The sequence below is a fragment of the Dermacentor silvarum genome, chromosome 1, assembly GCF_013339745.2.
Source record: "Dermacentor silvarum isolate Dsil-2018 chromosome 1, BIME_Dsil_1.4, whole genome shotgun sequence".
Lineage (NCBI taxonomy): Eukaryota > Metazoa > Arthropoda > Arachnida > Ixodida > Ixodidae > Dermacentor > Dermacentor silvarum.
Window position 1 is genome coordinate 267,861,863 of NC_051154.1, and position 24,523 is coordinate 267,886,385.

General features: G+C 49.2%; 1 protein-coding gene across 1 annotated transcript; it reads right to left on the bottom strand.

The window, feature by feature from the left end:
* Positions 1 to 14,008: 14,008 nt before the first annotated feature.
* Positions 14,009 to 23,797, bottom strand: LOC119437145 (endothelin-converting enzyme-like 1). Its single transcript, XM_037704215.2, has 2 exons — positions 23,480 to 23,797; positions 14,009 to 16,063 (listed from the first exon to the last, which is right to left on the bottom strand). The coding sequence occupies exons 1-2, from the start codon at positions 23,795 to 23,797 to the stop codon at positions 14,009 to 14,011; spliced, it is 2,373 nt and encodes a 790-aa protein (XP_037560143.2).
* Between the last annotated feature and the right edge of the window lie 726 nt (positions 23,798 to 24,523).

Below are 24,523 nucleotides of genomic sequence, written 5' to 3' on the forward strand. Positions count from 1 at the left end.
ACAGTTGTCGAACCGCCACAAGCATCGAACTGTCGGGTCATGCGTTTAAGTATAAGCTTATTGCGCCGTTCTGTATATGTATATATGTAATATATATATATATATATATATATATATATATATATATATATATATATATATATATATATATATACGCTACAGAGCACTTGCAAGAACAGCGGAGTAAACGTATTGTATAAACAGCATAATAAACATACGAGTACTTATACGTATGGCCCGACGGTGCACTAGATCTGGCTGTGGAGCAGCCACCAGGACGCGTTGTTTGCTGTCATTTGTCATTCTCAGATCTAAGTGCGTGCGTGCGTGCGTGCGTGCCTGTGTGTGTGCAGCACAAGTACACTTGTACTACACAATAACACATCTCTCGCCTAACAAGTACACTTGTACTACACAATAGCATACCTCTCGCGTAACAAGGCAAAAATATGAAATAGAGCATGTACAATTATACAAAACTGTGGTAGAGTAGTTTACATAGTCACAAACTATACACAATGTTCATGATGCACGAATAAACAAGCAGTACACTCATGAAAACACTTTGCACCACACACTAATCGTCAACGGTTTTAAATTTGAATTTTCTGTCCTTGGTTTTCCGACGGTAGTGTTTCGCGTAGTTATGAGTCCAGGTCGGTTTCTTTTCGGAATCGGGCGTGGAAAGGGGCTGGAGAGGCCTTGCCTGAGCCTTTGCTTGAGCTCGGGTGACAGCTGCCGCGGTGTTCTCGTCGGCTGTTTATGGTTTTCCGCGTGGTCCTTCGATCGTCGATAGTTCGATCTTCGGTGATTCCTTCAAAGGTTTCGGATCGTCTGGGCCTCGAACTCCCTCGATGTTTCCTATGATTAAGTCATACAGTGGGTTGTCCATACAAAGAGCAGTGACCCTCCCGCTGTAATATGGGGTCTCGACCTCAATCTTGGCTTCGGGAAGCTTCTTAGCCGTACCGTCGACCAGGTAAACTAAACTAGTTTCACCCGTGAGCTCACCGTCTTTGACCAAGTCCCTTCGCGCGATCACTGTGCTGCTGCCGGTATCTCTTAACACCGTGATTGGTTTCACTGCCATTTTCCCGGCAAGTACAGGAACTCCTTTAACGGGAAATTCTGGGCGTTGTGTCAACACAGCATTCACGACAGGAATTATTTTTCCGTCTCGGAGTTCTACAAAGTCAGCATTGATGTCTTCTTCTTGGTGTTTTGGTGGGGCATACGCGCAGGATGCTTGGGGAGCTTCTTTCCTTCCACTGCGACACGTATCGGCTTTGTGCCCAGTTTGCCCACATTTAAAACATATGACATCGTTGGGGCGCGTAATATTGCTCCGACAATTGCTAGCATGGTGGCCCAGTCAGTTACAAAGATAACATCTCGGAACAGGCTTCTGAGGATTACTTCTTTCGTCGGATGCCAGTTTCTTTGCATCCTCTGGCCCCTCTTTTTTGATCTTGGAGAGATTGGTGCCTCCCTGCGCTTCCAAAAATTGGTCTGCCAATTCCAGCATATCTTGAAGCGATTTATCTTTCCTTTCTTTCAGATAGAGTGACAGGCTCGGGTGGCAACTGATGAGGAATTGCTCCTTGATCAGAAGCTCTCTAAGCGCACCGCCCTCCTGTGCAGTCTCTGAAAGTTCGGTCCACCTATCAAAATAGTGGCTAAGCCGCGCGGCAAACTGCGTGGCAGTCTCGCCATCGGCGGGCTTTCCGGTCCTAAACTTATTTCGGAAGCCTTCTACGGTGAACCTAAATCTGTTTAGTAGAGCGGCTTTCACCCTTCCATAATTAGAGGCATCCGTTGGCGTCAGCCTACCGTACACACTAAGTGCTTCGCCACTCAAACACGTGCTCAACGCACTGGCCCATTGATCCTCCGGCCAATTCTAGCTTTTAGCAACTGTCTCAAATCTGTGCAAGTAAGCATCCAAGTCATCTTTTCTTTCATCGAAAGCCACGAGCAGCTTGCTTGGATTCAGACGGAAGCTAGCGTCTTCCCTTTCAGTGCTATCGACTCTTGCCTGAGCGGGAGCGTCTGTGCGCTGCTGCAAACGTAGTCGTTCGAATTCTAACTTCTGCTGCCTTTGTCTTTCTCTCCTAGCTATTTCAGCTTGTCGTTGTTCTTTTATCTGTCGCTCCTTCGCCTCTCTTTCTTCTCTTACTACAGCTTCTTTTTCCTTCTGGCTAACCTACTTCCGTAGTTCCGCTCCGGAAAGACTCATCTTCTCACCAAGGGCAACTAATTTCTCGAGATCCATGGTGCCCTTCAAAATCTAGCCGCGTGCAAAAAATATCTGCCTAGATTTCAACTATCAAACTGCACGCAAGTTAGCGAAACGTGGTGTAACATCGTTTACGATGGCAATGTAAACAACCCTAGGCTCTTTCTCCCTACTATGGACACACAATTTGCACCACACAAGTCCTGTCGCAGACACCAGAAATTTTGTCACACACCCCGTGAACGAGGCGCCAACGCTGGGCCAAATTCCAAAGCCGACTTATCAGCTTCCGAAAACAACCCCACGAAAGCACGGACAATTACTAAGGGGCCCTCTGGTGCGCCAGCGGACGCCGGCTGTGGTCCAAAGACCGAGTCAGAGCCCAGAGTTGTCAAAATGCAACAAAATATATTCAAACAAGGCAGTTTGAATATATTTTGAACACACGAGCGCACTTAGGCTAGATACATCACAATACAATTCAGATGGGTATTAACTAAACGCTGGAAAATAATTAACAACGAGTACTAGGAGTTCAACACGTAAAGTACAAAATCAACAGGAACACAAAGTGTCCAATCGTATTCACCTGTGCTGGTCTTGAGCCGGACGATCTCGGCGTAGCTCGGGGCGAATTTCGAAGGAACTTCTTCCTGACGCTCGATGAACTCGTCGGTTAGCTTACCGGTGAATCCCCTTCTTCCGCAGACGCTCGGTCTTCACGTCACATCTCTTCACCGGCGCGGTCTGATCCCCCTTCCGATTCCCGCACAGCTCTTTTATAGCCTTCGCCGGCACTTCTCGAACCTTCCTATGGGAGTCGTGATCCCGTAGCATGAACAAAGCCTGGGAATCTTCTAGTCAATTCTCGCATCTTCGACCGGGGCCGTCGGAGCGTCGTCGAGGAGGCTGGTGACTCAACCGTTGGCGTGCGCTCGGGCTTCTCTCTCTCTCTCTCTCAATTCGCCGTTTGTGTTGGGGTCTGAGAGGGGGTTTCGGCGCGCTCTCTCTCTCTCTCGTTTACGTCGCCTTCGCGTAACTTGTCGATGCTTCTAGAGTCCGTTGGTCGCGTCGGCTGTTTGAGGCGTATGCGCTCTCCCCCTCTGTTGAAGCTGCCGCGGGGCTGGCGTGTTTCTGTCGCTGGCTTGCGTGACACACGCCGCGTGCCTAGATTATGCGCTATTTTGTGGCAGTGTGTGTGTGTGTGTGTGTGTGTGTGTGTGTGTGTGTGTGTGTGTGTGTGTGTGTGTGTGTGTGTGTGTGTGTGTGTGTGTGTGTGTGTGTGTGTGTGTGTGTGTGTGTGTGTGTGTGTGTGTGTGTGTGTGTGTGTGTGTGTGTGTGTGTTGGGGAGGGGCGGATTATGGGGTTTTACGTGCCAAAACCACGATCTCATTATGAGGCACGCTAAGCGGGGAAGTGTTTTCGCAATAGCAGACACACTGGAGGAAACAAATTGAGAGAGAAAATAAATAAAAACGAGAAAGAAGTGCGTTGCGGCGGGTATCGAACCCTAACCACACCGTGGCAGGCAGACACTTTGCCTCTAAAGCTTTACGAATGGCGTTTACAGTTGCTATGTTAACCATCGCCTCAAAATTGGTAAGAGAGCCTGCCGCATTATGTTTGGTGATTTCGGCGCTTCGACATAAGATTATTCTGCGCTTTACGTACATTATACTCTAACCCCGTATTCTATAGCGTACTTAAAGCCTATAGAGTCACTTCTTAACGCCTCTTTCGTTAGAATAGCGAGCCCTCCGCCGCGCAAGCACGGATCACCGTCGAAATGCGCTACGGCATGTACTCTTCCCGTTTGTTTGTACAGGTTTCTAGCTAGCATATATGATGATGGGAATGTATGCATGTGTAATAAACCAGCTCTGTACGGATTTTAAGCTGTGTATATTCTGAAGGGAGTGGAAGCTTAGCGGAATGAGGTTCCGGCAGAGCATTCTCCTTATGGATCCGCGCCATTCGGCCGTATATTTAAGGCGAGAAACTGAATTGTTCGAGCGTATACGTACGTTTAACGTAGCTTTAGACACATCGTTGTCAAATATATTTCTAAAAGCAAGAAAATGTAGAAAAATGTCAAACTGAACCTAGGTATATGCAGTACTTAATATTTACTGGTGTTTTATAACAAATCGTCAATTGCAATCTTTCCTTAAGAAACCCTGTGCAGCGTTTAATATTAAAGGTGCTTCAGACAATGTTCGTTGCGTCTGTATCATCATCATGTCTATGTTCATCGACATCACATTGATCACATGAACATGGACGAAGCAACAAAAGAAAGCAGTGCCCGCGTTCGCACCGAACGCGCGCGGCATTGGTCACTGTTGCCGGTTCCTCTGGGGCGCCTACCGTCGCGCCTCTAACCTAAGCTGCTTCGCATTATCGCCCGCGGAGCCGCAGGCGTTGCCATTCGTTGCGCAATCCGGAGAGGAGAGGAGCGTCGGAGAGTAGAGGAGGAATGCCGAGAGGAGAGGAGATGAGACAAGGAGAGGAGGGGGAGGAGGATGCGCTTGCGCAGTAGGGGTGTGGACGCACGGCGGTTGGATGGATGGAGGGAGGTAGGGAGGGAGGCAGTGACATAGCCCTGAGCATAAGATGCTTCGCATCTAAAAGAAATATAATTTATAATGTTTTATGCATTACGGCAGAACGCATAACTTGCGCGACATCTACGCTTTTGCAATTGGATCTGAATTATCGGGCTGCACACCGTGATATTTTTATTTATTTATTTATTTATTTATTTATTTATTTATTTATTTATTTATTTATTTATTTATTTATTTAGGCGGCATGCCATGTTAAAATAGGATAATGCTGCTTCGTGCGCAAGACAGTTAGTGGCATTGGATGAAGCTCACTTACAGTATACGCGTACGATACGCGCGCATTTCTTTGGGCAATACATGAGTGCAGATTATAAAAATATAAAGGTGATAGCTTGCTCAAGTCGTGCCGGCACACGAGAGGAACCTGGGCTATGAAACGAAACGTGGGCAAACACATGGGGCAAGTAGTGCAACCGAACATCGTGCTAAACAAGAGAGATTGAAATTTTCCCCGCCATAATTCTCTGTCATCGCCAGTTTAGCATATCCTCGTTCAGGGAACAACATAACTGTTATATATGTACATTCTTTTCATTTCGCTCTTTTACCTCTCTGACAAACAGAGAATCATTGACTGTGAAACCGGAGGTTGTTTTGCCTATGCGCATGTTTACCATATTGTGTTCTCTCCCCCCATACACGCGTCAAGTGCGAAGGCATACGTGGGAAAAGCGGTATGTCCGTGTGTGACAACCCACAAAGGTTGACTCGGTATTCCGATGTCTCCGTTGTGTATGTATGCGCACGCCAGGCATTCAACAGACTTGCGAAGGAGTCTCAAAAGAACGTTTACGTCTTTCTTTTCAAAGATTCACGGAGCTCAAGACGCCGTGTTGTGGTGAAAAATACGAGAGGCGGAGGGGGGCATCAACTTTGCAGTCGTGTCGTTGTGTGCAAGTGCTTGTTTCATTTTGCTTTCATGTTCCCCGGTCTTTTTCTTTCTTCTTTTTGCACAGTATAGTCGCAAACGAAGCCATCTCTCTCTCTATCTTTTTCTCTCTATTTTTCTCACTCTGTTTTCTCCAAGTCTGCCCCACCAAATACAACAGTTAAAGCATTGTTTTCCCCCTCTCTCTTTTCAAGCCCTTGACCAGCATTGGTTATACTCAACGCCTCCTTCACATTTGACGTTGTCGCCTCCTCCCGTGGCATCTATATACTGTTTCTCTTTACTTTTCTCCCCGGTCAGTCAGTCTTGTCTATATTTGTTTGAAAGTGGCTTCTGCTTGTGACAGAATAATTTGAAGGAGACGTTAACCGAACGACGCACACAGTTTAAATAGTGAATTCCTGAAACAATGTTGCACCAAATAGCCTCTTTCACGACTTTGTGATCGTGTGCATTCCTTCTTCTTGCCGACGTTCCCTTACTGCATGGCCAAGTTACCCGCGTTCCTACTGCACGCGTAGAGGCTGCTGTCTGGACAAGATTCACCGCATTCGGCCGTGACGAGATAAGCGAACTCAAGCTGGTCGACCCATGAGGATATTATTGGAAATTATGAATTAGGTGAAGAATTAAATTGGTTCAAGCAGCGGCCGGTCGTTCAAATCGTGTCTGGCACATTCTGATGGTTGATCTTCGTTATATTGGCCAAGACGATGTAACTTCTAGATTCGGTACGTGAACAATGCGTACAGTAACTCACGACCTAAACATAACCTACAGTAGTCGCCAACTGACGGTTGCATCCTGCACTTCAAGACCTACGAAATTCGCCTATTATAATAACTCCACGCCGCGTGCTTCGGTTGCGTGGTCTTAAAGATTCTTTTTTTTTTTTTCGTTTCAGCATGTGGAAAACTTTCACCGGGCAGCTGTAGCATAGTGCGGCGAAGTGTTAAAGGGAACATGCGATCGCGGTACGTGAGCGAATTTCTCCCTGTGAGATGAGATAATTGTACGTTGAAGTGAAGGTTCGGAGTCTAATTGTGGAATTAAGTAAGGGGAAGGGAGATCGTGCTAAGTATGGCTTAGCACCTCCTAGACTCTAGGTGGCGTTGGTATATGGCTCACTGCAGATGCTTTACGTGTGAGGCTCCATAGTGAGCAAAATGTTTCTTTAACACTGGTCCGGTGGCCGGACCCAGTCCTGGAATGACGTCAACGCCTTAGACCAGTACTTGCGCCGGAATGACCTTAGTATTTCACGTTGCCGCACGAGGTCATGCACTCTTGTTGCCAGGCTGCCTTGCCTGGCAACAAGTACTTCACTTAGGCCGGTAATGTCGTCTGTCGTGGCGTGTCCTCCTCCGACCTTGGTTAAAAGAACCTCCGTCGGAATAGGCGCTCTGCCGATGAGGGTCATCGAGATCAGGGATCGCAGCCAGGAGGTCTTCTCGACGGCGTTTCTGGAGACAGCGCCGTGTCTCTTCGGGGCCTTGCTGTATAAACTCGGAGGACGATCGCCCACGGGTTGGGAGCGGTGATTGAGTCGTGCCTCACTCGCCAGTTCTGAGGCCCCCGCTCGTTGCCGGGGTTTACACACGTCCTTAGGCGCCCAGATTTCCAGCCATCTTTGTTCCCTTCCGCCATGCTTCCGGCAGACAACTTGCTGCTGGGGGCTGCTTTTTCCCTGTGTATGAGATCAGTCAATCGCTGCAAAAATTTCTACGCCGATTGCTTCCGCCGGTGCCGGCAGCTGGAGCCGTCCCAAGTGTTGGAACAGCACACTGAGATGTTCCTTTTAAAAGTGTACCTCACATAGCACCTCTTCCTCGATGTCTCAGCTGTAGAGGAAACGTAACGCGTTGCAAGCAAGGACAAACAAAGAAGGAACGGGACACGCTTAGCACTATTTGCTTGCCCTTGTCTGCAGCGCACTATACGTTTACGGCTATTATGTATCCCTAACAAGCCAGAATAGCAACGTTACTCTCCGCCGGTAAAACTTATATAAATAACTGTACGCGCATTTGCTCTCAAACCTACTATCTCTCAACACACACACACACACACACACACACACCACACACACACACACACACACACACACACACACACACACACACACACACACACACACACACACACACAAAACACACCACACACACACACCCACACACACACACACACCACACACACACCACACACACACACACACACACACCCACACACACACACACACACACACACACACACACACACACACACACACACACACACACACACACACACACACACACCACACACACACAACACACACACAACACACACACACACACAACACACACACACACACACACACACACACACACACAACACCACACACACACACACACACACACACACACACAACACACACACACAACACACACACACACACACACACACACACACACACACACACACACACACACACACACACACACACACACACACACACACACCACACACACACACACACACACACACACACACACACACACACACACACACACACACACACACACACACACACACACACACACACACACACACACACACACACACACACACACACACCACACACACACACAACACACACACACACACACACACACACACACACACACACACACACACACACACACACACACACACACACACACCACACACACACACACACACACCACACACACACACACACACACACACACACACACACACACACACACACACACACACACACCACACACACACACACACACACACACACCACACACACACACACACACACACACACACACACACACACACACACACACACACACACACACACACACACACACACACACACACACACACACACACACACACACACACACACACACACACACACACACACACACACACACACACACACACACACACACACACACACACACACACACACACACACACACACACACACACACACACACACACACTAAAAAAATAATAATTTTGTGAGCGGTGCAGCAGCCACCTACTATCCCATCTCGAAATGTGCACGCATGCACGCATTGAGAGGTCGGACACCGTATATGGCGACGAAACGAACTAGCCTGGTAACAATATTTTCACCTCACGACGCACGCAACCGCGCCCAGTCGCCGGCCCTTCGCTGAACCTTAGTTACGCAATGGGTGAGCGGATATACCAGAACAAGCGTTACACGCGGCCGCGCGTGATAGAGGCAACGAGACGACGCGCTTTTGCAACCATGGGCACCTCGCGAAGGCGCGCTGCTCCGCGTACGTACACAAAGGAAACCGCGAGCGCCGTGCCAATGGTCCGAGAATAAGTGTCTATATGTACAGCACGCGTGCAAGCGAAGACCCACACATATATACATACGGCCGTGTGGACGCACAGACACGCACAAGTAGAGTGAAACGCCCGACAAGAAAGCACGAACGGCCGGAGGTGCATATAGAGGCAGCTCGCATGTGCACGCGTGCAGTGTACACATGTACTCGCCGTGCTCGCGGGCGAACTGTACGCGAATTGGGCGTCTCGAAACCGCCAGCAAATAAGCATAATAGTGTCCAAGGCGGCTGCCGCCGCCGCCGCCGCCTGTGTGCCAGCGCACAATGAAAGGTCCGCGTTTTGAACGACGCGGAGTGCGAGCGGCGGTATAGCGACTCCGGCCGCCTCGACGGACTACGCGGTGTGTCGACGCATACCGCAATCACCTGAGAATAGCCGGCAGGCATCCGCACTCTCCGGTGTTCAGTATGCGGAAAAAAAGGATACCTTTCTTTCGTTTTGTCGTTATAGGTCTCAAGGACAGATGCCCACGCTACGAGAACTGAACCTGTTCCTTAGATAAACATCCTGCAGAGGGAGAGGCGAAAAAGACCTGCGTGCTTGCTATATATTTCTCGAACGCTTTGTTCACTAAGTGCCAAGGTGTTGCGATAGTGAATGTCACCACCATTTGCAACACCTGCTTTATATTTCTTTATTTTTTTAACATGGAAGAAACAAGGAATAAGAAATCACGGTTAGCTTCGAGTACAGGAAATGTATAGTCCATGAGCAGCCCGCACAACCGGAGAGAGAGCGCAGGCCTAGGCAGGAAAACGCGGTATGCAGCGTTTCGCACGCACATATACGGCGGGGGCAGCAAGCGGCATGACAGAGACGGCAGTCAAGCCAGGATGCGGTAGCAGACCCGACCGCGGCCCTCGTCTGCCGGGTCGTCGAGCGGTGTCTGAAAGAGGGGCGACTATGTAAGCGGGCCAAGAATGACCCCAAGCAGGAGGAGGGTCCCGTGAAAGGCGGCACTCTTCGGCGCTCGTCTCCACGGAGCCGCCTCTTCCCACCCGGAGCGCGCGCGCGCGAGGAAAACGATAATAGTGTCCGAAGTGGCGGCCGTTGCCGCCGATCGCGCCATTCATTCCTCGACGACCTGCTCTCTCACAGTGCCGACTGCATACACGAATGCGTGTTTGTGCTCGAGAAAGTCGTGACTCGCCGTGAGAAAAAAAAAGGAAACAAAAGAAAGCGGGAAAGGAGTTAGACCCTGTTTGAGAAGCACGTATACCGGAGCAGACGAGATGGTGGGAGGACGGGAGACGACGGGGAGGGCCGTGCACACGCGTGTGTAGATATCCGAGCGAAATGCATGCAGGATCGAGTAACCCAGTGTATACTACGACAACGAAATTCTATTCCGAGGGCATCCACCCGGTTTAGACACCACACGTGTGCTGACACGGAGAAGTTTAGCAACTGTACGAGCCACTGGAAGTTTGTGGAAGGGCGAAGCGTTCGCGAGCAAGCATTCATGGGCACGCCAAGTGCGGGCGACTAGTACTATAGTTCCATGGCATACGCGAGACATGTGTGAAGGCTCGCCTGCGATTACATTGCAGCTAGAGTACAGCTACGTTTTAAACAAGCTCTCTTTGCCTCCCCCTCCCCCCCCCCCCTTCCCTTCTTCCGGTTACCTGTACGGATGTCCTTTGGTTTCCTGCCAAGAGGGCCGACAGCAGAGACAGTACAGTAGCGAAATGGGCCGATCCCAGAAACGGTGTGATCAAAACCTTGCCGATCGCGTAGACAGCGTAATAGTAAACTGGTGCGATGATCAGATATGATGTAATCTAAGGAGGTGACTTGGTGGGCTGATATGCGTATTCGCGAGGATTTTAATGTGATTTGTAACGCGAGCCGATCCTTATAATACTAACGATGATATCGTCTTACAATTCCCTGTATTATAAACAATTCACTTCCTTTTAGCCTGTTCGTATTACCTGTTCGTGAAGATAGGCACGCTTTAAATGGTAACTTCAATTTGCTGATGTGTCATAATGAGTGAGTGCCGAAACGTCTTTATTAAAAACTAAATGAAATAAAATAAAATAAAAATAAAAAATATTTACGTGGCCTCAGGGCTATAGTAATTAAATCAACAGTGTCATAATGGGTAGCGAGTGGCTTGTCCAATTTCAGGAAGCAATAATATGGAACGATCTGCCAGCTAGCGTTAAAACTCAAACAAACTTCAAATTAACGTGCAAGACGTTTTGCTTACATAACCAAAATAGGGGGGGGGGGGGGGGGGGTGTTAGATGATTTGCCATGAGTGGTTGCAAGCAGTTTCTTTTTTCACAATTCTATGTATTTGGCGCTTCTTTTGTTCAGTTTCTTCCTGTGAATGACCTGTATACGCAAATTAAATTGGACCGGCAACTAATCTGTTGAATGTCAGTCCAAATGCATGCATTATGCTCCATTATCCATGCATTCGTCAAAATTAATCAATCAAGGTGACCTGATTGATTCATTGATTGATTGATTCATTGATTGATTGATTGATTGATTGATTACCACTCATGTGTAGCATGTGGGCCTAGCTTCTTCGTCGTATAGACCCCGTGGGATGTTGCCACAGTGGCATGGCTGGGGAGGGGGGGGGGATTGATCGATCACGTGTCCTTCAAAGGTGTTCAAGCGTTAAACACGCATGTGTATTTGTTTAAACATGGGTAGGACATTGGACAAAATAATAACGAGAACTTGGTGGTGCAATCACCGCCCCGTTTCAAAGCGGGCGCTCATAGCATTCATCCATTCTTCGTATACACACACGCGCTCTAGCAGGGCGTAGGCGTGCGTATGAAGGCATCATCGTTCTGCTGCTTTGTGGCAGGCACGGTGACACACGAAGCTACACCTACTAGGCCCTTTTCAAGCTCTGCTTGTTTTCATTAAGTGTGAAGGCGATTTGTTGTGTTGCAGCTGTCTGCAGTTGTGCACGGCGGACGTCGAATAGAGGAAGCGGACCAAAGAGCTGGCGATCAAGAAGGTACAAGTATGCGTATCCGCTGAGTCATAAAAACGAAAAAGCGTGAGAACCGCGAACCACAGACAGTAAACTGGAGCGCAAGGGACGGGAAAAAAGTTTAGAAGATCTTACAAAAGTGGCACACGAGATTTGGAAAAAAAAAAAGTTTTGAGAGCACAAAAGTATAGTGCATTCCTTTTTGAGGCCCAAGCTGGCTGCCTCGGGAATGAATGAATGAAAAACTTTATTTCATGAGCTTTTCAGCGCATTCGACGGACTGAAGTGGTTCCCACTTCACGGGAATCCATATGCTGTTCTCGCCGCCTGGCCCCTGGTTACGAGCCAAAGCTGGTCTTCCAGGGCGGGGCTGGACAGCAAGATCTTCCATCGCTCTCTAAGGGGTTGGATGGGTAGGGGGATCATGTTGGGGTTAGGATTGGTGAGGAGTGGTGGGTGTTGTTGGCTAAATTTACATTCTGCAATCATGTGTTGGAGTGTACCTGGCTCGTGACACACGGGGCATTCTTGCCCGTACTGGCTCGTGTACATGCGGTTTAGTAATCGGGGTGGGGAAACGACTCTGTCTGGATCTGCCTATATGTTGTCTGTTGCTCCCTCGTTGACTTGAGGTGTGGCTCGGGGAAGCTCTGTCTCCCGTTTCTGTAATATTCCACTATGTCTTTGTACGTGACCAGTGGTTGGCTCTTTGCGTCCTCCTCTTCCCTCTCCGCGGCTGCGGCTCGGTGTGATAGCGCGCTCGGGCCTGCTGGTGGGCAAACTCATATTGCCCTCCACTGCGGAGTGGGCCGGAACCCAGATTAATTCGGGACAAGAACATACGGCAGCAAATATTCCCAACAAGGTGAAACCTGTGTCTGCTTTAGAAAAAAAAAATCTGGAGACGACACGTCATATTCTAATGGATGCATGCAAAAATGTTTACCCATTCAAAAGTGTAGGGAATGTCCCCCTTCAGAAGAGCTAGAGTGCGAAGCTGTTGTCAGCGTAAACTGACCACGTGCGGATATCAGTTAACGATTGGAATAATGGTGGCTGAAAAGCGGGGAAGATATGGGAACGGGAATCGTCACTAGCATAAGGAACTTCACCAGATAAAGCCGGAATTGACAGAATGGTACAATAGATATAGTAACATGTAATTAATTACGCAGCCTAAGTGATTATTTGTTGCCGTGGCGACAAGTGATCACAGTGGATGCCACTAGCATCAGCGTCATCATCATCATCTAGATCAAGATGCGGCTTGCCGCCTGCATCTTGATCAAACCGTTATAGTGCATATGTGCTACTATTGAGCAAAAAGAGATACAACCTGGGGCAGAGAACACGTTGCACTATACTGTAGTCGACAGCCCGACGCGCTAACCACTTGATGATTGCCTGCAAGCTGTTCTTAAAGAAAAAAAAAAGCGTAAGTAGCCTATGAATACAAACACGCGTACATTCAGTGGCGTCATTTTATTGCGTTTGTGTTTGCATTTTATGGGTATTTGTTGCGTCATTTTATTGTGTTTCGCGTGTTTGTATTCATAGGCTACCTATACGCTTTCTCTTAGATTCGAATTTATTTTCAAATCTATTCGATTCGAAGACCGTATCGAATAGGTACACCTGACGGCTGTGAAAGTGGAACCTCAATAGGTTTTTCACACTGCAGTATCAAGGTATTCTACCTAGTATCCTAAACCTGATACGGCGTCTTTCAGATCATACTTACAAAATCACGCAGTAAAGAGACCGCATATGGTGCAGCGATGCCCCGCAAGTGTTTAATAAGCCGCATGCGCCACGCCTGGCCATCTTGAGAAGCATATGCGAGTGAATTAAGCCAGAAAGAAAAAAAAAGAAGGCAACTCATGTCAAATCTAGAGCTTGGGGAAAGGCGCCTTGCACCGGAAGGCTGCTGCAAACTCTGACAGCTGCTTAACAGGTTCGTTGCAACGGCGCCTCGCGTCCCCGTACAACGGGTCCACGTAGTGGCTGCTAGAGCACAGTGTGTAGCACGATGACACAAAAAACAGTCTGTCTTGAGCGAGGCTCGACAGTCTGGCGTACGCACTGCTCAAGTCTTGCACGACGGCTAGCCTATATGCTGACAGGGCGGCCAGAAGAGCCTTGGTATCCACGTGGTACGGGGGCCAATCCGGCGACAGGGTGTAGTTCGAATGTTGAATGAAGCCCGTGCGGCCTTGGTTGTTCCGATTTTGGCTTTGGTTGTACGCTAGCTCGTGAAACAAACCCCTGAGCACTTCGTCAGCAATGAGGCGGCCAGCGCCGCCGTAGTTGACAGCTGGCGGCAGGTCCGAGTGGTAGAAAGGAAAGACAAAGTAGTCCTCCGCGACCGTGAGTGCGCCTTGGAAACTCCATCGATGGCTGAGCAAGGAGCCCGGCTTGAGAACATTCGTGATGTCTTGCTCCTGTAGCCGCCAGCGCCCGACCATCAGATTCAACCAGTCGATGAAAAAGCGAGCTCGGCGTGACGGTTCTGGCAGCACGCTGGCCAGGAAGCTGTCACTGTTCCACGGTATACTGGTGCTATGGGCACGGAGCTGAAGAAACGCCTTACTTCGACGCGCCACGGCATCAATGAGAACGTCTCTCACGTCTCGAACGAAAGACTCGGTCTCCTCGTGCTTGGGAAACAGACTGAGCCACCCAACACCCACGGTACTTTCGATCTGGACAAGGCAGCGGCGCGTGTGAGCCGACCGAGGCAGGCCTGCGAGCTCGAGCGTGACGTCCGCTATTCCTCTGTGGGCCATCCAGCCCAGCTCGTGGGCGACACGAAGTCCCAGGCTCAGTGTTAACGCCTCTTGCGTCTCGGCTTCGAGTCCCAGAATGTAGACGACGGACCGCAGCAGACCCAGGTTTTCCACTTGAACCATGTCGCTGGCCGAGAAGCGTCGTGCCCACATGAAGAGCTCATTGAAGAGGAGTACCATGCGACCGGTTGCAATGCGGAGAGTCCCCGTCTCAGTAAGGTTGCGGATTGACATCCGCACGATTCTCGGTTCAGGCACGTTCATGGCAGGTCCCAGCGTTTCTAGCGTGAGCTTGTTCATTGCCTCGATGGTGGAGACGATTTCGCGAGAGGCCGACTCTGACCCGCCGAACAGGCGCAGCATCTTGCGAACATACCTCCGGTAGTGAAGCGATGGCGTCGACCCCGTTGGATGGCCGGCGAATGCACGCATAGTTGCCATCCACGAGCGAAAGGCGGCGCTGGGAACAATTTTCAGCACCGGCTCGGTGCTACCGACCCGGAATGGAGACAGTCTGATGTTGACTTGAAACCAGAGATGAACGTTCCAGTTTCCGGACAGGTCTAGCAGAATCGCTAGTGGGTCCCAGCGAGATCTTTCGGGCCATGGCAGGTGACGCTCGAACATGAACCTTTTCAGATCTTCCAGGCTGCTCTCCGAAAGTTCCATACAGGACTTGGCTAGGGCGGCTACCTTCTTCTCGACGCTCATCGCAGACGAAGCGGTTTTAGCCTGGTTGTGGCTGTCCTGGGAAACCCGCTTGATAGCAGTGAGCGCACGTTTGTACATCGTATCTTGAGCCGCGTCCACAACAGAGAGAAGACGGTGTTGGTGCTTCCAGCCGTCGCAGACAAACCCGTAGAAATTTTGGCAAGGGTCTTGAGACTTGTTGATGGAACTTCTTATAGCAGCCATGTAGAGTTGGCATGCCATTTCGTCGCAGCCGGAAAACAGGGGAAGGTCTGCATGTTCCGCGTAAGCCTTCCGGGTGCTGGCGCGGAGGAGGTCGCGGTACTTGATGCGAATCCATAGAGTCGAGCCAAGATAAACCAGAAGAGCAACGCTGCAGAGGATGGCCGTGGTAGAAAGCGCTGCCTGGAATCTCTGGTTCATGTACCAGTTCCCTGGTCGAACAACTACTTCGGCGCCGTTGCGTTCCTGCGAATATAAACGTGGGCGCAGAGACGTCGCATTATGTATGAGAGTAGAGGTCTGTAGTATGTATTACGTGTTTGGTAGCAGTTGTGATAGTCTTATAGTAGTAGCAATTGTAGTGTTCCAGTATACTATACTGTTAGTGGGGACAAAGCACATAACCCAGCACACTTCTTCGTTTCCAATTACGCCATGTATATGCTTATGTGATACTGGCCCAAATGATGAGCTATGGTGTACAGCATCTTTGCAGCTACACGTGGCCAAGGGTCGTGTTCACAAGGTTTCTATTACGTAAGTGTCTTTCGCGATTGACCATAGCCGCGGGCATCATATGCATATCGCCGCAGTAGTCTATAGTGGCTACGGTGTTGTGCTGCTGAGCTCGAGGTTCGATCATTCGATCCCTGCCTCAATGGGGGCGCAGACGTGATAGCAGACGCCAGCCAATCGCTATGTTGGACATAGTAATAGCGAATCGGCGGCCGATTACCGGCAAGAAGCACTTACGAACGAAAAGCTTTGAGAAGTAGCGAATGAATTCGGCAGCAGGTCACGCCTTTTACTAAACCCAAGGATCAGGGGCCAGATTCACAAAGCTTTTCTTTCGTAAGTGGGCTTTGCCATTGGCCGGCCGCTTTAGATAATATGTCTTGCATACGGATTGGCTGAAATTCTTTCTTACGAACAATTCTAGCGTAAGAAGTTTTTGTGAATTCGGGCCCCGATTCTGACCCCCAGATACCGAACGTAACATATATACAGGGTGTTTCAGCGAACACTTTCAAAATTTATTTAAGATTTCCTGTGGCAGATAGCCCAATTCTTGGTAATGAGCTGGTCTACTCGAAGAGGCGGACATTACTTCCACAAAAAATTTAAATGCATATTCGACTAATGAACAAAAATTCACTAATTAAGTTTTTAACTAATTACCTGATGGCCCATATTGCAATTTACAAATTGTAGCCGTGGAGTTCGCAACGCGGATCCACTTGGGACGAATTCTCGGGATGACACCAGTTTCGAGATATTAATGCCCGAACTTTGCGGAGAAATGCATTGGCGTTCCAGTTACTTTCTAAACAAAACGTCGGTTTATGCATTGAAGCACAAAAGTAACTGGAACGCCAATGCAATACGGCAGGCATTGCCAAATCCTGACTGGGAGCTTAACACTGTCGTCGAAAAGAAAAGTGTACAATCATTGCATTCTACCGGTGCTAACATATGGGGCAGAAACTTGGAGGTTAACAAAGAAGCTCGAGAACAAGTTAAGGACCATACAAAGAGCGATGGAACGAAAAATCTTAGGAGTAACGTTAAGAGACAGGAAGAGAGCGGTGTGGATCAGAGAACAAACTGGGATAGCCGATATTCTAGTTGACAGGCCATGTAATGCGTAGGATGGATAACCGATGGACCATTAGGGTTACAGAATGGATACCAAGAGAAGGGAAGCGCAGTCGAGGACGGCAGAAAACCAGGTGGGATGATGAGGTTAGGAAATTCGCCGGCGAAAGTTGGAATACGCTAGCGCAAGATAGGGGTAATTGGAGATCGCAGGGAGAGGCCTTCGTCCTGCAGTGGACATAAATATAGGATGATGATGATGATGATGATGATGATGATGATGATGATGATGAAAGGTGTTTTTCCAAGCGTGAAAGGAGCCCGCGAATACACGCCGCGCGACTGGTCGCTCGAGGCACTTTGCGTATATTCGCGGGCTTCTTTCACGCTCAGAAAAACACTTTCATGTAGCACGTACTGAGCAACAGAAAGTTGTATCGGTAGTTTTTCATGTTGCTCTACAATCTTCTCATTGACACTTTGATAATTTGGACAGTACTTCTCGAGTTGGATAATTAATTACAATTACCTAATTAAATCTCAGTAAGCAAAAATTACTGGCGGCTACTCCACTGTATTGGAAACAATACGCACTAGCTTTGCTTCGCGTAACGCCGTTCCTCTTGTTTTAAATCGTGCTGCGTGATAGCTGGGACACCCTGTATGTCATAAGAAGCCAACAAATGCACCAAGGACAGCATAGAGGAAACTATACATGTTCTTAATAATTGAATTCATATATATATATATATATATATATATATATATATATATATATATATAATAGAAGCATGTAGGACAAACATATAACAGAACTTTACTGACGTTTCGGCCGGGGTCCGACCTCCATCATGAGTGCGATTGCAAGCACACAGAAGTCAATTACTACATTTTCTCCGTAAGAGTGAAAAAAACTGAAAAAATAAAAAAGGAATACAAAAAACGTGAATAGAAATTATATATATATATATATATATATATATATATATATATATATATATATATATAACATAATTTTAAAAATTGCCTGTGGCAGAAAGCACATTTCTAATCCTGTAACTGGGTCGCTCGAAGAGGCGGACGCAATACAAATGCATTAATTGACTTACAAAACTTAATTGATGAAGTTTTTTTAACGAATGACATTGTCGTGCATATTGCAGTTCACGAACTGTAGCCCGTTAGTGATTGTTTAATTGATTGATTCATGGCGTTTAACGTCACAAAGCAACACTGGGGCTGTGTCTTTCAAGGCAGCAGCGCAAAAGATGGGACAAGTGAGTGGCAAACACGCTGTTCTCTTCAAAGGTGTTGCTTTACCAGCTATAGCTCCGATTCAGACCTTACTGCAGGGCTATGATAGACGCCGTAGAGGACGCCTCCGGAATAATTTTTGACCACCTGGGATTCACGTTACGTGCACCTAAACGTTTTTGCATTTCGCCCCCCTCCGAAATGGGATCACCGTGGCTGCGAATTGAACCCGCGACCTCGCGCTCAGCTGCAGAACGACATGGCGACTAACCCATCGCGGCGGCTGCACATCAAATTGGACAGAATTGTCGGGATGACACTGGTCTCGAGATATGCGCCGTCAGGCTTTCGGTACAAATGCACTGTTGTTCCACTTACTTATCTAACAAAACTCACGTTTTAAACATTTGATGACAAAAAATAACTGGAAGGCCAATGTGTTTCGTCGCATACTTTGGGGAATGTCAAAAAGAAATCTTATCCTCCGAATTCATTCCAAGTGGGCAGGCCTTGCGAATTGACCGGCTACAATTTGTAAATTACAAGATGCGCTCAAAATTAGTTAGTTTTAAACTTAATTATCAATTTTTGCAATTAGTCAAGGCAATCATGCATTTCAATTTCTCGTGCAAGTAATGTCCGCCTCTATACGGTTAATCCAGCCCTATAGGAGAAAAATTGTGCTGTCTGCCATGCGAGATGGGTTTCTTTTTAAAAATTTACTCAGAAATGAAAGAAATTGTGCCATAAACTATCAAAGATTACTGTCAAAGTCAGCGATCGCGTTCTTGCGTAACCTTCTGCGTATCCCCGTGCTATCTGCGAAACAAGTAACCTTGTGTGCGCATCAGCATACACACGAAATGGCAATCTCGCTGCCAACCACAATGTCGAACGATACCACGACTCACTATATCTTGTTGTAATCACTGCTCCCCACTTGAAGCTCCGTAGCAACCTCCATTATCCCTAGTATCCTGGCTGAAACTTAGTTGCAATGGCTATCTATCAAGCGGCCGCACACGACGCGGAGGTGTCTGTTGCAGAGGGAGTGCTTTCGCTTTAATCCATTTAAAGCTACGTACCGATTCAGTCACCTTGGAACATTAATTCTGGGGCACTGGCCAAGAAATGGCACATACCAATGTCACATACGCACTGCCGAAGTTGTCTACAAGGCCAGACCGCAGCCATCGCCAAGTTGTCTATTCGAACACGGTTTATACCCAGTGCCCCCATGTTGTCTGCTCGGCAAGACATCAGCCAGCGCGTGCTTAGTGGCCCAACTCCATGGCAGGTCCATGGCAGGTCTGATGTCCGATGGTATGACGATCTGATTACGAGGCACGCTGTAGTGGTGGGTGACTCCAGATTAAATTTTGACCCGCTAGCGCCCCTTTAACGCGCACCCAATAATGCACGGTACACTGCACCCATCGAAATGCGGCAGCCGCGGGATTGAACCCGCGACCTCGGGCTTAGCATCGCACCGCCGTAGCAACTGTGCCAGGGGCGTAGCCAGAAATTTTTTTCGGGGGGGGTTCATCGGCCCGACCGGGGGGGGGGGGGGGGGGGCAAGCGTCCGCTTTCCTCTACGTGACGTGATCGATAATAAATATCGGTAGTTTAAGCATCCTCTATGTATGTATATCAAAGACATGGGACCCCCCTCCCCCCTCGCGTGTGTGTGTGCTAGAGCACTGCACGGGCTCGGGCTGACCCGAAAGCCCGGGCCCGTGGGCCGGGCCGGGCCGGGTAGAACTGTTTTTTCACGGGCTCGGGCTGGGCTCGGGCTGGGCTCGGACACGGCGTGTGCTTTTTGACCCGGGCCCGGGCCGGGCTCAGGCTTTCTGGTGGTGTGCATGTAACGTGCAATGAGTTATTCTCGGGCGACTCAACTCTGAAAAACATTATTTTTCGGTCTCGGGCCGGGTTCGGGCCAGTTTAGAGTCGGGCTCGGGCCGGGCTCGGGCCTAAGGTAAAGGGGTGGCCGGCCGGGCCGGGCGGGTAACGTAGATTATTTCCGGGCCCGGGCCGGGCCCGGGTCTCGCCATAAAAGTTTTGATCGGGCTCGGGCGGGCCACCCAACGTAATAACGGGCCCGGGCCGGGCCCGGGCTGAAAAAATCGGCCCGTGCAGTGCTCTAGTGTGTGCTTGTGAAGAAATTAGGTAAAAAGTAATGTAAGCTCAGTAAAATACAGTAAGTACGACAGGTACAGTGGGCGTTTGGAGCAACCGTCTCTCATCGCGCCACTGAATGGACCAGTCTTCGAAAACGCATCATTGAGACGACCCGCCCGATCGGAGAAGACATCATTAATTGTTAATCTCCGTTAAGCGTGGATGGCGTCGTCCTCGTCGGGGCGAAGTGCGTTTCACAGGTCAAGGACGGCTATACATGTGAAAATGCACGTGTTACCAGGCTATACCTACTCCCATAGCAATAGCTTGTTCGCTGCGTCTTTGCGCTAGAAAACTTAAATACGCGCAAAAACTAGTAATGCTTTTTTTACGAAGCTTTCGTCGCCTTGCATTTCCTGTGGCAAGTGCATGGGCTGCTGTGTCTTCCGCTGTGTGCGAGCGTGCAGCCGTCATTTGCCTTTACGTCATGGCATGTGTACGCATTTTAAGTAGTGCGTGCGAGTCATTTCTGCTTCACTTAGGCCGGTGCAAACAGGAAGCGGCCTTGTACCTCACAGAATCTCGACTGATTGGTGTACTAGTGATGCAGGAATGAACTCCGGTCTTGTTCAGTGCATAGTGCAGATAATCAATTTCTCAGGACGCGTGAACTCCGACGAGAACTGTCAGCGCCTGCAACAAGAGTTTACTTACGCTGTACTGCGCACATGTAATCCATGCTTGTCGGCTGTCTGTTTCGTGCATTCTGTTGCGAGTCGGTGGAATTTCACTGCTGGCATCAACCCTTTGGTGGGCACATTGCTGGTTTGGGATTCCACAACACAACAGCAACTACCAGCCTTTCGCAATTGCTGGTTGGGGATTCAGCAACACAACAGTAACTACCAGCCTTCCGTAGGGGTGCAATCGCAAACGAGAGACGTTCTGCGCTGCAGACTATGGCTACGTTCACAGTTGGGAAGCGGCAAGCGAGTGGAGAGGCCAAAGCGGCCGGAAAGGCCAAAGCGGCCGCAAAATCTTTTCCGCGCATGTCCAAGTTCACATTTGTTTTGCTACCACCGCGGCCGCCGCTGCCGCTTTCGTCCACATCCATCTAGTCTGCGTACGTTTGTCGGCGTGGTGGCGCTCATTATCGCATTATTTCGAGCGGTATGTTCATTCACTGACCCACCCGTCATCAAAAGTGATCATCTTGCGCAATTTCGCGTGTCATCTGCGACCTTCGGTAAATTCCTCGTTGGCGTTCTGTAATTCTCCTCACACGGGCGCGGTAGCGCTGTGTCACAGGTTGCTGCCCAGGCGTGATTATATTTCTTTAATAGCTTTTATTTACAAGTTCTAATAACATTTCATCAATTCGTATTATTTTCGGCGCCTCCAGGACACGAAAGTGGCAACGGGAACACCAAAGCTAAAACCCGGGCTGGCCCTTTGTGTTGAGGCTCGCCAAAGCCTGCGCGTCCTTCGTGAGACCTACGCTCCCAATCTATCGTCGCGACGAGAAAAGCACCCCGCGACTTCTGCAACATACCGTGCACGTGCGAGGAGAATTATGGAGCGCCAACGAGGAATCTGCCTAACTATTGTCTGTCATGGAAGTGGAAGAAGAAATGGCTTTTATACTTCTACCTACTTGTTTTCTAGAATTGGACAATGAATAAACGGAAGACAAGAAAACCTCGGAAACGGCGGTGGTGGGTTCGCCTGGCTTTGCAAAAGCGCGAGAAGTTGGGTCACGCGACTCCGTTGGCTTCGTTGCCGCGCCTCCGGTCGCGCGACGTTGAATACTATCGCGAGTATTGCTGACAGTACGTTTTAGTACTTCTCTTGTCGTAGAGCAAGGGGTGGTTCTTGATCGCGTCGATCAGCATTGCAGCCTACACTTTTGGTGCCATGTTCAATGTTACGACCTGAAGTTTACATGCTAGTGTAGCTTCCGGTCGAGCAGAACGACTTCGTTTCCGCTTCGCCATGGCGAAAAAATCGGTCCGAGACCAATTTGGCTCCCCGCCTGTTTTTCTGCCTGTTTTGCCGCCTAGGCGGGCGGATTTTTGCACGATTTTGCCGCTTCCGCCAGCTTCGAGACCAAGTTCCTACGCGAACGCGGCCTAACCGGCACCTAAAGGGAAGCGGTGGAAATGTATACCGGAAATTTCGACCACCTGGAGACCTTAACGTGCACCTAAATCTAAGTAAACGGGCCTCGAGCATTTTCGCCTTCATCTAAAATGCGGCTGCCGCATTTGTTTTGTTGCTTCATTTGTTGCGCATTTGTTGTTTCAGAATGCGGCCGCCACATTCGCGCCCAAAACCTCACAGAGTGTCAAGGCCTTGACAAACACCGTGACAGTTTTTTTCCACATGCAGACATGATTCGCTGTAAATTACCAACCCAAACGGAAGCGCCCAGGAACGAAAGTGTGAAAGTAGCACCGGTTTCTTGAAATATGTCAGCGCGAAGCGACGAGAGCAAAGGGTGGGTTAGGGGGGGGGGTGCAAAAAATTTCGGGGGGGGTTTGAACCCCCCCAACCCCCCCCTTGGCTACGCCACTGAACTGTGCCCCCGTCGCTTTAATTATAAACACCCGATATAGTCACTGTGCATATAAACTCCCACGTGCGCGCACGACGCCACACTGGTTTGTCTCGATACGCTTATCCGACTCCCACCTGGTTCATGAGCGCCGGCTCAGGGAGGGCTAGAGGGTCCAGCGCGTTGCCGGCGCCGTCACCCCGAGCCTCAGCATCGGCAGCCCGGCGCGCCGCAGCCTGCATCTGTCGCACTTCGTACAACTCGTGCAACTCGAGGCGCTGAAAGCCGGGCCGCCTCGCCGGCCGTGTGATGCGCCTGTGGCCGCCGAAAGCGTCCATGTCCGAGCCTGAGGAGCTCGAACTGCTGCTACTGCTGCTGCTGTAGGAAGTGCTCGTCCCGGGCTCGACCATCGCGGCGTTCTTCAACTGGACCTGGTCTCCGGTGCGCCTGAACATCGTCCTGCGAGTGCGCTTCAGAAAGAACAAATTGCGCCGGAAGCTGTCAACCGCTTTGGCAAAGTCGATCCGCTTTCGACACCGGCACCGTTGTTCCCGCAGCTGCTGCACCGCGTGACACGTTCCAAGTGCAGAGCGTGACTTCGGCTCTTCTTCCTCGTGTGCCTCGACTGGCAGGTCGCTCTTTGTTTAATCATTTCTTAATTAGTTTTTTTTTTGTTCTTGTACCTCCTGCTACCTGGAGTTATATCACCCATAATAAGTTTGCGCAATATAATTAATAGCGTCGCCGCAGTGGAGAATTTCCTAAAGAGGCCAACGTGCCTACGCCAGGGGTATCGGCAGATCAACACATAGAGAGCTGGAAGACGGTAGATGGTGATGATGATGATGAAAAGGAACAGCTGTATTAGGCATAATGAAATTGTCTATTTACACAGGACTGGTCTGGCACCCTCACCGATTTGTCATATGTGTACAGAAGATTAGACCATAGAATTTTTTTTATTTCTTGTCCGAAGATTTACTACCCTAAGAAAACGAACCCTAGAAACACCATTCCGCCTTCACGGATTAGATTTAACCGTTCCGAGTGTCCTATCTTAGGGTGCCTCTACAATTGGGCACAGCGACGGGAAGGTTGGCGCTGCCATCCATGACTTTCTTTTAAGTTCCATGAGATTTAAACTCTGAATACGAAATTTTTAAGCCTCCTTTTCTCTGACC

Coding starts and splice junctions, on each gene's coding strand:
- LOC119437145 (XM_037704215.2), bottom strand. CDS start 23,797: ATGTTCAGGCGCACCGGAGACCAGGTCCAGTTGAAGAACGCCGCGATG. Junction 16,064..23,479: donor AGCCGGCGCTCATGAACCAG/GTGGGAGTCGGA, acceptor TTATATTCGCAG/GAACGCAACGGCGCCGAAGT.